Raw genomic sequence first — 13,843 nt, forward strand, 5'->3', positions numbered from 1 at the left:
CCCCTCCACTGGCAATCTTGGTATTTAGGTGACTTCTATAAGTATAATCTTCAAGGAGAAGGAGGCAGGAACTAACATTTGGCCTATGCAGAATATAAGCTAGGTGCTTGCACACAATGGCTGGTATCTCAGCAGTCAAAGGCTTGCAGTTGGAGTGAGTCAGCACTTGATTCTATATCAGACCTGCCACTCACCGGCTGTGGAGCTTGGACAAACAAGTAAACCAGGGTGGCCTTTACTGTAAACTGGAGTCTGGACTTCCTCTTCTGTAGCTGAGAGGTGACAGGTCTCTGCTGGAGCTCTCTGCCACCCTGGGAGCTTAGTGCCAAGTGCTTTAAAGGGATGAGCCCTTGTAATAAACTTTCTCAGGGCCACATCGCCTGTGGTAAGGCTGCGAGGAAGGGAATCCAGGGAGGGGAAGAGGAGAGAAAAGGTGAGTAAGAGGCATCAAATTGGTTATTTCCGGATCTTTCCCAGAACCTTCTCTTCAGTCCCGGGGGTTTGAGGTCCAACTCACTTAGGCACGCCCCTCAGTTTTATCAGGAGGCAATTTGGGGCTGGGGAGAGGAGGTCGTCAAGTGCCGGAAGGTTTATGAGATGCAGAAAGACTTCCTAAGGAGAAACACATCCTACCAGGTTTTTGGCAGACAAGATACGAAATGTGTGCTACTCTTTTAGAAAAGGAAGCAGTGAGATGCCTTTTCAGCTGGTCACAAGGAACCATTCATTCAGAACCTATATTTGGACACCAGGGGAGTGCAGGACACCAGTGTAATGAATACACATGAACCAAAGGCAGGCATCCTAATTCTCATGACTGCCGCTTTATTTTAATTTTGGCATGAGTAAACAATTTTAGATGCAAAAACCTTAGCTTGAGAAATAGATTTTCTTGTCTCTCCTGGTCGGTGATTTCCACACCCTTCCAGGGTTTCAGCAGTTCCTGAGTCTCCATTCCTGAAAGAACCTGCATTTCCCTTCCCAGCTCCATCGCTGGCTTCCTGTGCGCTTCCGTCTCTCGCAGTTGTCCGGTCTTCAGAAAGCATTTGATAGGTACAGGAAGTTACACTAGAGGAGATGGAACCAGCAATCAATAAAAAAAAGAACTATGTTTCCAAGAAAAATGCATCACGGCTTTCCCACAGGACTTATGTACCATAAGTCCTAATATCTGTGGAACAATGGATCTAATTTTTAGTTCTTCCCCTGCCATCTCAACAAATAGACTTTTTAACCTGCTCCTCCCCAACGGGCTGATGATTTATAGTAAAGATTCCCTTTCCTTTTAACCCTTTCATGAGCTATCACCAAATACAATCTCTTCCTCCAGCTTTATTTCTCCTGGCTACTAGTTTAGTATATTTATGGTGCATGAGTCATCAAGCTGCCGCCTGATTGGATAAAAACCAAGCACCCCTGAGACCATCAGTCAATTACAGCTATTCTCAGCTTCATTCACAGATTTATTAGCTTGCACACACAGAGAAATTCATTCAGCAAAGTTCATTCATAAAAATTTCAACACTCTGCATATTCTCCAGCACATCTTCGCCTTCTGCTGCGAATGGGCTCTGAAAAAGGCTCGGAGAGGAATTCGGGAGGGAGGGAAGCTCGAGCGAGGGTGGGCAGGCTGGGAGATCAGAAGAACGCCGAAGGATCGCAAGTCCGGAGAAGAACGCGGAGCTACACCCACCACTAGTACTGGGCTTGTGGCCCAGGAAGGATGCAAGACAAACTCTTCCAAGAGGGGGCAGCCATCAGAATCAGACAACTCAAGCAGAAGGACCTCTGATTTATCTAGACAGTTTCTTTTTAAAACGAACAATCACTGCAACAAATAAAGGGTTAATAGACCAGCCGTTGCCCCGCCCTGTGGGAGCCGGAGGGAGCAGGTTTGAAAGTTCCTGTGTGCAGAAGGGGAGACTTAAGGTGGGGGGCGCTAAATATTTCTGCAAAGCGTCTGCTCCGCTGGCGTTGCGGTGGGACTGGCTGGTTGGCTGGTGCTCTGCCGGGTTCTGTGCCTGAGAGTTGTCAGTGAGCGATGCCCGCCGCCCCGAGCCTGGGTCCAGGCTTTCTGCGCAAGGGATCCTAGCCGAGAACGCCGGGTGCTGCTGCCAGGGCCAGAAGGGGTTGAAGTCTGCTGGGGAGGCGTCGTCTCGCTGGGCTGTCACCCAGGAGGGACCGGGAGGCGAGGCGAGCCGCGGACTAGCGCGGAGTTGGAGAGGTGGCTGCCCGACTCTCACCGGGCGCTGAGGCGTTTACGTTCCCTCTGGTTCATCTAGCAGAAGACTAGGCGGTTTATGCAACAGTATCCTGCTTCTGCACTGCCAAGGCTATGCGAGAACGCGGTCAGGACAGCCTGGCAGGACTCGTGCTGTATGTAGGATTCTTCGGACACCCCGGGATGCTGCACAGGGCCAAGTACAGCCGCTTTCGGAACGAGTCCATCACCTCCTTGGACGAAAGCAGCCCCGGAGGCTCAGTCGGGAACAAGGGCTCACAGCAACCTCCCTACCCCGGCGCCCCTCACCTGCCAGCTGAAGATGCCACCTTGGCGTCCCAGGAGAGCCCCACCCCACTGTGCACCTTGATCCCTCGCCTGGCCAGCATGAAGCTGGCCAACCCTGCCACCTTGCTGAGTCTGAAAAACTTTTGTTTGGGTACCAAAGAGGTGCCGCGGTTGAAGCTCCAGGAAAGTCAGGAGCCTGCTCCCAGCAGCCCTGCTTCCCCAGAGACCGGTCTGAATCGGGCAGGGTCCGCACCTCAGCCACAGCCACCGTCTCAGCGGGAGCTGGTGGGGCCCAGGGCCACTGTCTCAACTCCAGATGCCTGTCCCTTCCCGGGGCCTGGGGATCCAACTCCTGGGAGCAGGCAGGACAGGCACTTTATGCAGCACCTGCTGGGGACTGGCATGAACTACTATGTGAGGGTAAGTCCATTTCCCTTTCTGTGCTCTTTCTAAGAATTCCTGGGGAAAGGGGGCATCTCTGTGGTTTGCTTGCTTGTTTGTTTTTAGCAAGGAGCTGCACCTCACCTGACTGGATTCTAGATTTAGACAAAATTTGTATAATCAGAGCAACAGGAGAAGGGAGCAGAGCTTACAGGTCTCCCTACAAATACCTGGCTTGTGCTGGTGTCAGACAACTTTTGGTTTAAGGACACAAGTTGGTTTAACTTGTAGACACTTGCCATATGTAGAGATAACTTCCTATAGGAACCTTCTTGTCTCCCCTGGACTTAACGTTCTGGCCAAGGAGAGTTAAGACTTTTAAATCTGTTCAGTGGTTGAGACATGAGAGTTTATATCAGCCATTGCATGTAGGCAGAGATTTCTGCTCTAGAAGAATACAAAGTGCCAGAGACTTGAATTACTCTAAAAAAAAAAAAACACTTTGCAACACAAGGCCTGGTCTCTAGCTTGTGTAAAGAACTACTCTTAAGTGTTTGGTTCATACTTTTGGTCTTTATCATTATAGCTTGTGAAGTAGCTTGTGGACCTTGCCCATGATTTATGTGTAAAATTAAAGTCTTTACTAATTTTCATTTGCCCCTACCCATTCCAGAACTGGGTGAAGAAGAATAGAAAATAGGATTCCTATCCCTTGGGAGCTCACATTTTAATCTAGGACAAAAATGAATGCATGTAAAATAGTAAGAGAATAATACTTAGCAATAAACATCAAATGCAAGAATGTTACAGGAATCCAGAAAAAAAGAATGAAAAGGAAATGTTGGGGTGTCTGAGCTTCATTCACATGGGAAATTTAAGCAAAAGTGCATCTTGGAAGACATATCAGATATGGATTGTCAGAAAGGCCAAGATTCCTGGCAGATCAAGAGTAAAAGTCAATTCTAAGAGGCAAGTATTGCAGTGGCAGCTGGATCACACATGCTAGCCTTGAAGAAAGAGGGAGAGGGTGCTGGATAGAGTGGCTATCACATAGATGGTGCTCTGCAAAATGCGAGTTGAATGAAGACAGATGTACCCCTTGAGTAGTTTGGGGTGGGGGAGGAAACTCTTGACTAAAGCTCTTAAATGCTACCTAAGAAGTTTATTAACACTGATCCCGCCCTCTCAGATTTGTAGGCACACTTTGACTTAATGACAGAGTCATAAGAAGAGCTACCTATGGTCCATTTGGGGTGGACTGAAGCAGCAGGAAAAAAGGTAGATTTGGACATCAGTAAGAAAGCTACATAGGGAGTTTAGGCATGCAGGCTGAGGACATGCGTTATGTGGAGATGGGAGAAAGGTGATGAAGACAGGACACTCAGTGAAAAGCCTCATTTCAGTTGATGGAGCAGGTCCTGGGACACTGGACGCAATCAGTGGACATTTCTTGAGCAGTGGATAGATCGGTCAGTTTGTGGTTGTTTAAAGAACATTATTGATAAAGGGTTGTGTGGAGTAAAAAATAGCTTCAATTTCCATCCCAGAATGGGATTAGTGATGACAGTGATGGAAGTAGTAAGCTGGGAAGAGGAATTGTGCTGTGTGCCTTTAACATACAACATTTAAAATAATGTTATGTAACTAGTTATAAGTTGTGGGCAGGCAGACCTGTAAGACTGGTATCTGGTGAGAATTCTGGTCTGAAGGTGTAAATTTGAGAAACAATCCAATAACTGTACACAGATAGATTCAAGAAAGACCAAATCATGTTCCCTGGAAAGATAACAGAGAGAGTCCGTTTGGGATGCTTGACACAGCCTGGTGAATGGGTAACTAAAATTTCTAATAAAGATCTTGAACCCTTACCTTTTCTCACAGTGGTGTGGCTCATAATGGAAACAGTCTCATGGACCTACTAACTGTTCATGGGCATATTCTCTTTTGTCAAGCTTAAGTAGCTGCCAAGTGCTGGTGGGAAAATGAATGGCTCTCCAGAACTACTCTCTGCAGCTGCCTTCCCATGTCACCTAAATGTCTTCTACCTGTGCTCGCCTTGCATCTCCTTCACCTCCCCACACCCACATACCTGTATAATTCCGAATGTGAAAACGTGTGGTCTCCATTTCCACTAGGGAAGGTCTCCACTGTCATGTTAGCGTTTTAATCAGGACACCATCTGTCTTTTCATGGCACTGATAATTGTCCCTGTGAGGAGTGCTCATCTTGTGACCTTAGCGGCCTGCACCATGCTGCCAATCGACAGGGCATGACTCTTGTCCACCCTTCTCTTAGGAAGTCAAACTCCATAGAAGAGCCTACTCTATTCATTTTTATAAAGTTCTATAAAGATGGAAGAGGCCAAGAAGTCATCAAGTTTGATGTCTAGATAGGGAATGTGAAACCCAGAGATGGGACTTTTTTTTAGGTCACAGAAATGAGTGGCCCGCAAGACTCCACCATTCTTTGCTCTTTTCACCACAGGCTTCCATCCTGTTCCTTGGAATTTTTTGAGATTTGAACCAATTTCAAAAACTGAGATGTCAGGTATTTATTGATGAAAAACATTGTATCAAATAAGCCAAGATGTTGATGCCTGTCTGTCTGTAGGGAAATGCACACAGGAAGATTTAAATCAAAAGTGGTTTGGAGATGATGGAATTAGCAGAGAAGTGAGATTCTTAATAGCTGGCAGATAGAGGGACAAATTTTGTAGGCACTGGCAACTACGTATTCTACTTCCTTATCAACATATGTGGTGACTGTTCTTCTCCCAGTCCAGACTGATAAGTTTATTTGTTCATTCATTTATTAAACATATGTACTGTGAACCAGTTTTGCCATAGGAACTGTTCCAGGCTCTGGGAATACGTTACTGAATAAAATAAGACAAGTTCTGAGACCAGGGGAAGCTCACATTTTAGTGGGTAGATTAAATAAACAAGTACATGTAATATGTTTATGGCAATAAGTGCTAGAGAGCGATAGAAGAGAAGTGAGAAAAGCTTGGGGGAAATGGACGATATTGTATTCCTTTTGGGTAATTAATGATAGGGTTAGAGTTACTCTTTCTCTTATTCTCCTGTATCTTTTATTTGCATACGAGGGATGGTATTTGCCATCTACTATATAGCTTAAAATTATTTTAGGTTAAATGGTCTTTGGAAAAATAAATGTTTCTTTTGATCTTTTGCTGTAGATTCAATGTTACAGCTGAAAATATTCTATAAATTCTGAGTACCTGTTTATGATTACGTTTTATTGAAGTTCTGACCTTGAGCCTCCTGAAGTTCTCTTAGGAAGGTAGCTGGTAGCAAACCCCACTGTGACAGATACTGAGCCAGAATCAGGGGCAAGACTCCAGACAGAGCAAAATGGTGAGCCAGTGAAGTCGTTGGAACAGGCAGATGGTGACCCATTCCTACCACCAGGAGTAAGCACCATTTCTTTTCTTTTTTTTAAATATTGATTTATTTATGCATACAGAAATGAGGTACAAGCCAGAGGTGCAGTGGTGGTGAGAGACTTCACCAGAGACAGAGTGGGGAGCAGAACAGGCTGACTGATGAAGTACAATGTGAGGGGAGCAGCAGGCAGGCCAGGAGAGATCTGCTGCGCCTTGTGGGTCAGCTCCAGGTAGGAGGGTAGCTTGCAGTGCTGCGTCCTTACCCATTGTGCCACCAGAGAGGGCCTTAAGCTCCATTTCTTTCTGAGGTCTTCCCAGGTCATGTCACCCACCTCCATGTATTCACAGAGGTCTCCAGGGGCTCCATGTGGTCTATGCTAAAATGGAAATTATGCAATTGGTCTATATGGTCTGGAAGGTGTCTCTCAGCACCAACATTTAATGACTCTAGGGCTTCTGTCTCCTCATAAGAGGATGTTAAAACATAGATTCCTTTTTCTATCCCCAGTCCCAAATTGCCTACAGTTAGTTTAATTCCAAGACTAAATAAAGCAGAAGGCAAAGTAGCTAACTCTTGCAGAGCTGTTGAAAGAAACAAGTAGTTCTTACAATAGCCTTGTGAAAAGGCTGTACTCTCTCAGTGATGATGTTGAGACCCCAAGAGTGTATTAACTCCCCTATACTTTACAGTCTAAGAGGTAACAGACTAAGTATTCCTGTGGAGGTTTTATCTCTTTTCAATTCTCCTCTTTGTCCCTCCCTCCACTCCTTCCTCTGTGCAAGGCAGGCAGTCCTAGATGATGGTGAATGGAGTAGTTAGTTACAGGATGGCTTCATTGTTGGACCAACCCGTAGAACTTGCCCAGTGGCATTCACTTACTTGATTTCAGTCCAACCCAGTGCAGCCATTTCCCAAGACAGTATTAGTTTCCTAGGGCTGCTGTAACAAGTTCACAAACAGGATGATTTACAACTACAGAAGTATATTTGCATACAATTCTGGAGGCCAGAAGTCTGAAATCAAGCTGTCAGTAGGGCCCTGCTCGCTCTGAAGTTGCTAAGAGCAGATCGATCCTTCCTTGACTCTTCTACAGTCAATTGGTTGCCAGAGAGCCTTGGCATTCTTTGGCTTGTAGAGGCATCACTCCAATCTCTACCTCCATCTTCCCATTACTTTTTCTCCACTGTGCTCATGTCCAAATCATTCTCTTCTTCTTCTTTTTTTTAAAGATTTGTTTATTCATGCTTACAGAACTGGGGTACAGGCCAGAGGTGTGGTGGGTGAAAGGATTCACCAGAGACAGAGTGGGGAACAAAATAGGCAGGTCTACTGAAATACACTGCTGAGGGAAGCAGCAGGTAGGTCAGGAGAGGTCTGCTGCAGCATGTGGGTCAGCTCTCTGGCCAGGGATTGAACTATGCTGCAGTTGTTTTGGAGAGCTTCATAATGTGGTACTTTAACCCTTGTGCCACCAGTGAGAGCCACCCCTTCATTTTTTAAAAAAAAGTTTATTTATTTATCATACAAAAACTGGGGTGCAGGCCAGAGGTGTGGGGCTGAGAGGATTCACCAGAGACAGAGTGGGGAGCAGACATGCAGATTGACTGAAACATATTGCTGAGGGGAGCAGCAGGTCTGCTGTACTATGTGGGTCACCTAACTGGCTGGGCATCGAACTCATGCTGCAGTAGCTGCCAATAGCTTCATAGTGCTGAGACTTAACCTCTTGCACCACTGGGGCGGGGGGGGGAGGGCAAAATTGCCCTCTTCTTATAAAGACACTTGACTTGGATGAAGAACTACACTAATCCAATGTGACTACTTCTGAAGTTGATTACATCTGCCAAGGCTCTACTTCTAAATAAGGTCACATTCCCAGATTCGTTGAACTTTTAGGTGGAACATAATACAACCTATAACAGTCTCCAAGAACATTTATTACCCACATAGGTGTTCTTGGGTATTGGGTAGCTTTGTGTACATCTGAATTTGTGTTGAGGAATATCCTTTACTTCCTTTGTAAATCTCACAGAGTACCCTTATCATCTTTTTTCCCTTGTCTAATGTTATATCTTAATACTGAGCCGATAAACCAGAATTGTGTATTGTCTAGACTAGATGCAATTCAGACCCCACAATGTTCTCTCTGTCCCAACTATCTTTTCTGTAGGAGAACACAGGTCTAGGCATTATGAGATCTGGGTCAAAATAATGACTGGCACCAACCAGCTTAGTGACCTTGGATGAGTCCCTTTCCAACTCTTTGGGACTCACTTTCTCATATTTAAAAAAAAAAAATTTGCCTAAGATCTGAGACTCCAGCTTTCTTCCCCACAGACTGAAATCTATTAGAATTTCTTTTGGTTCGAAAACAGAACCAAGTCATTTTCTTGAAGGAAGTAATATTTATTTATTTATATATATAATAGTTTATTTTTACATCATTTTGTGCCTTTCCCCATCTTAGCTGCAATCCCCGTGGGCTTCCCATTGTCAAATCACCTGGGTACCATCACCATAGTCCAGTGTACTTCCCCTCCCACCCCATTTCCCACTTTACCCCCATAAACCCATAAAATGTCTCTGGTATATAGTTGTTGTTCATTATTATTATCCACCCCCAAATCCCCCAATTCCTTTATACTCCTACTATGAGTGAAACCATTTGGTAATTTTCTTTCTGGCTTATTTCACTGAGCACATCCCTTCCAGTGCCATCCTTGTTGCTGAAAAAGGCACAAGTTTATCATTTTAGATTGCTGAGTAATATCCCATTTGTATATGTACCACATCTTTTAAATGGAAATAATTTTTAATGACTTTGTGTTCATTGAGAGTGGGAAAGTCTTGAGCTCACTCTCAGTGAGCTCACTTCACCAGTAAAGCAGGAAGATGTGTGTTAGCATTGCTGCAGACACTGGTGGTCAGTCTTAGGGGAAGGATGAGAGAGGAGGGAATTTGTAGAAAAACCTCCAAGTGCAGGATTCCAGGTTGGCATGTAGGTGGGGGTGGGGCAAGGGGAACATGGAGGAGTGTTGGGGGTGGTCATAGGCCAGGGTTGGAAGGTGTGAATATGGTGGCTGGGTTCTGGGAATGTGGTGTTCTCACATGGTCTAGCTGGACAGGTCACACTGGGGCACAATGCAAGGACTGTAAAGGCAGTCTTTTATATCTTTGGACAGAAATACTCAGAAAAAAAGGCTCTGCCCCACACATGGACAGTCTGGTAGGTAACTCAAACCTTGAAAGAGGGAGATTTGTAACTCTAGGAACCCCTGAAAAGACAATCACATGGTTTATATAAAACAAAGCCAGGCTTGAGTGGATTGGGTAACAGAGCTAACGAAGATGACTTTCTGCCTCTGCTAATTTCCCTTTTCTCTTAGTTATTTGTGGTCAAAGGAGAGGTAATATAATAGGAGGAAATAATTCTGGCTAAAGTCGACAATTTGGCATTGTTATATTTTCTTTCCTTTTCATTGTTGAAGTAGAAGTAGATTCTGTTAGAACTTGAGAAAATCCTGGCAGATTTTGTCTATTGTTCTGTTAGTCTCTTTAAACCCTCAGAGATCCCTGTTGGATCCAGTTTTACCCATCTCTGACAACCCAATCACAAACTGACAGAAAGAATCTGAGAGATCCCTCAGCCCACACCTTTAATTTCATAGTTGAGGAAATAGAAACTCAGAGATATGAAGTGATTTGCCCAGAGCCAGAGAGTAACTAAGTGCTGGAGGACAGACAAGAACTTGCTGTTCTGTCTTTTCTACCTCCACCTTGTTTCATCCGCCCTCACCGTCTGAACTAAATGTGATTTGCTAAATATCTGTACTTGAGTAAAGTGCTATTGGTGCTTTGTGAAAAGAATAGAATGCAAACTTTTTTCTCATAGGAAAATTGTCTTTGTAAAGCAGTGAGAAAGAAAAAAAGAGAAGAGTGGTAAGAAGCCCAAGTGAATTAGCTCTTCCAATTTCACCTTTGCCTCGAATAGGCCACAATGGATGGCACCAGGTCCACACTGGGCCAGGACTTGTACAACATAAATAGATGGACACCCACTTCATTCATCCTCCACAGCCCTTTGGGGTCATCTTCCTAATATGGCTTTTCTCTCAGATCCAGTTTCCCATGTGGTATTGTATTACCACATGAATTGGTTTCAGTCAACCCCCCTTCCCAGGGTGACAGTTCCATCAGCAGCAGAGGGAAGGAAAGGGTGCACCCAGCTTTTGACAAGGCTAGTCCACACCCTCTTCCCCAGAAGCAGAGATTTAGATACCTAGGATTTCTTCCCCTCGCCTAAAAGATACAAACTTAGATCTCAGGGCAGAGATGGGGGTGGGGAAGAGGAGGCAGTTAGTTGGCCAGATTTGTGTGTAATATAAAAAATCATAGTGACTAAAAGATGAAGGCTTCAGTGCAGACCCCAAATAACCATTACATGAAAATATTGTATTCGAAGAACTAAATTTTTTTAAAAGAATATTTATGTATGCATATAAGAACTGGGGTTCAGGCCATATGTGGTGGGAAGGTGAGAGGCTTCACAGAAGACAGAGCAGGGAGCAGAATAGGCAGATGGACTGAACTACACTGCTGAGGGGAGCAGCAGGTGGGTCAGGAGAGGTCTGCTGCACCATGTGGGTCACCTCCCTGGCTGGGGATTGAACTGATGCTGCAGTGGCTGCAGATAGCTCTAGCCTGTTGTGCCACCAGGGAGGGTCCATAAAGAACTGAATTTTTTAATGGAAAATGTTGGTTGGGATCATCATAGTGAAGGTACTGATATTATAGTTCTGATAAGTAGGTATAAATTTATAACCATAAACTCAGGTGTTCAAGAAATGTTATTAAAAAATATATAGATAGATAGATAGATAGATATTTAAAATGACATGAAATGCAATGGTAAACCTTCTCTTGCCTACTTGGTAATAATTTCATTTTTTAAAAATCATTAAAATTTATTCTTTATTCACATCCCCTTTTTTTTTCTAATTATGTTTATATAAGTAAAATTGTGTTACATCGTTGCATTTAGTTTAGGGGTTATGGGGCCAGACTTCCACAAATGTATATTTTCACACATGCTCACCACTGAAACCCCAATAATCCACAATATTCCACTGGGCTCCTCTCTCTCCCACCTTACCCCCTCCCTACCACCCTTCCCAATAATTTCTCTTTTGGTCCTTATATGTCTCCAAGCCTATAATCAGGATCACACAATAAGTCAGGGGGCTTATTTTGTTCCCCTAAATGTGGGAACAGCTTCTGATCTTTATAGCTCATTATTAAGGATATTGATGATCCCTGAAAGATAGGGGACACCCCTACATTTAGCCCTTCATTTTCACACTAGATTCTTTATCCATTCTGATAAGCTTTTGAGACTCTGAGCTGGGTACCACCCCCTAAGCTATTCCTCTTACCAGGTGTTGCCACTTTAGCAGGGCCTGGCCAGATGCAGGATGAATGTCTATAATGCTCAGAGAACCAGTATCAATCACCCCTTCCCATTTACTGACCCTTAAACACAGACAGCACAGATTTAAGCAAGTGAACTGGAAATTCAGGAGTTGAGCAAGGGAGGACACAGCAGAGAGTCACAAAGGAGCTGGAGGTCCACCTTTGTGGGAGATGCTGCAGGCTGGAGAGAGAAGGGGTGACGTTTGAAATTTGAATCGCTGCTGCCATTTGTCAGTGTCAGATGCTAGCAGCCAAGCTTCTGAAGGAAAAAAAAAAAAACGAGTCTAAAGGTAGTTCTTGGGAGGATTTGGGAATTCTCTGTCCTGTGGGAGGTTGATGGGATTGAGCCAGGGGTAGAGGGAAGAATGCACAGTCCCGGCCATGCCTACCCAGAGAAGAATCTGGAACATAGAGGTCATAAAACAACAGTTTAATGACGTGTTTTGTTTTTGGGCACATTAGAAGAAAAAATTCGGTGGCGGGGGGGACTACTTGCCAACATTTAAAAACCAAGAAATTGCAAACAAAACTATGGGTATCAGGCCCCTCAGAAGAGTTAGGCCACCCTTTCCCTATAGGAGCCACATACTTAACCACAGTCCCACCCAGTTTTGCTTACTTCTGTTACTCCGCCCCCAAAGCAGATGCGTCAGTATGCTCACCTGTGGCACTGAAGCAAGAAGAAATTTCTAACTCTTTTGTGTTCCATTTTTCAATACCAAATTCAGGTATCGCTTGATTTTCGAATATTTGTGTTCCGCTACTTCAGTACTTTAAGATTAGAGACCTATACTAGTATCTGTTTTCTAACAAAAAGAAATGCAAGAGGATTTCTGCTTGCTTTAAACAATATTCTATTTTATCTTTTACAATGTTTATTTCCTCACCCCCCCCCACCAATTCTCTGGTGCATCATCACCACAGTACCCAAATTCCTCCCTCCCTCCTTTTGGTCCTTCTCCCTCCCGCTCCCCTGTATTATATCTTTACTTTATAATTGCCTGTTTTGTTTTTGTTTTGTATAATAATAATAATACAATTCCCCCTCCATGTCTTATTTGGTTCTGCTATATTCTTTCTATGAGTGAAGTCATTTGATATTTTTCTTTTTCCTTCTGACTTATTTCACTAAACATAATCCATTAATGTCACTGCAAATGGCCAGAGTTTATCTTTTTGATGGTTGAATAATATTCCACTGTGTATGTATGCCACATCTTTTTGATCAACTCATCTAATCTTGGAGATTTGGGTTGTTTCCAGGTTTTTCCAATTTTAAATGATACCGCAATAAACATAGAGGTGCATGCATCCTTTTGAATTAATGTTTTTTGGGTCCTTTGGGTAGGTCCCTAGGAGTAGAATTGCTGGGTCATGTGGTATCTCCATATTTAGTAGTCTGAGGAATCTCCATTCAGCTTTCTGTTTTTGCAGAAAAAAAGCTTTCACAATGTTTGTTTTGTGGCAGCTTTCTTACAGGTAGCCATATCATCACCCCTCTCCCCCCACAGTGTGAGCAATAGTTGAACTCTCTTTCTGGGAAGTACTTTCGATAAGCAGTGTATTTACTGTGTAATTCCTGCTCTTACTATAGTACAATTTTGGTTTTAAAATATTATTTGGTAGGGTATTTGCTGGTCTGGAAATGCTTGAAAATTTTTCCATAGAAATGAATGGTAATTGTCCCTTTGTTTTAAGTCATGTGGCTTACAAGAGGTTTTATTGGAATGCTATTCTTCTTTGAAAGGGGGTAGGGACTTGCTCTTGGGAGAGAAACTGATTACATTCTTCTTCTTCTTCTTCTTCTTTGAAAAATTACAGAGGCTCCTTCCTTTTATGCTACAGAGCAGAGTACTGGGAACTGCATGAGACCCCTAAGAGAAGATCTTGTTTTCTCAGCTCAGAGGGCCTTTCCCCTAACAGAATTACAGAGGTTTTAGGGCATTGAAGCTCAAGACCACTGCAGCTGTGAAGATGTTGTGGGTCAAAAGTGAGTTTGCACATCAGTTCTTTTGGTCAATGAATTTTCCCAGAGAAAAAGTGTTAAAAATTGACAGGTTTTCTCATATATTTGGGG

The 13,843-nt window shown here is 43.8% G+C and overlaps 1 protein-coding gene across 2 annotated transcripts in view; it reads left to right on the forward strand.

Annotated features, from left to right (window-relative positions):
• The first annotated feature begins 1,623 nt into the window (after positions 1 to 1,623).
• The window catches only part of SHC4 (SHC (Src homology 2 domain containing) family, member 4), a 115,278-nt gene continuing 103,058 nt past the window's right edge, over positions 1,624 to 13,843 (forward strand). The window contains exon 1 of one of the 2 annotated variants that reach the window (XM_012728620.1): positions 1,624 to 2,929. In XM_012728620.1, the coding sequence (XP_012584074.1) occupies positions 2,336 to 2,929 (594 nt within the window). In that variant the 5' untranslated portion in view covers positions 1,624 to 2,335. The remainder of the gene's footprint in view (positions 2,930 to 13,843) is intronic. The other variant, XM_004687820.2, reaches the window with a different exon arrangement.

The sequence above is a fragment of the Condylura cristata genome, unplaced genomic scaffold, assembly GCF_000260355.1.
Source record: "Condylura cristata isolate star-nosed mole 26May11 unplaced genomic scaffold, ConCri1.0 scaffold00023, whole genome shotgun sequence".
Taxonomy (NCBI): domain Eukaryota; kingdom Metazoa; phylum Chordata; class Mammalia; order Eulipotyphla; family Talpidae; genus Condylura; species Condylura cristata.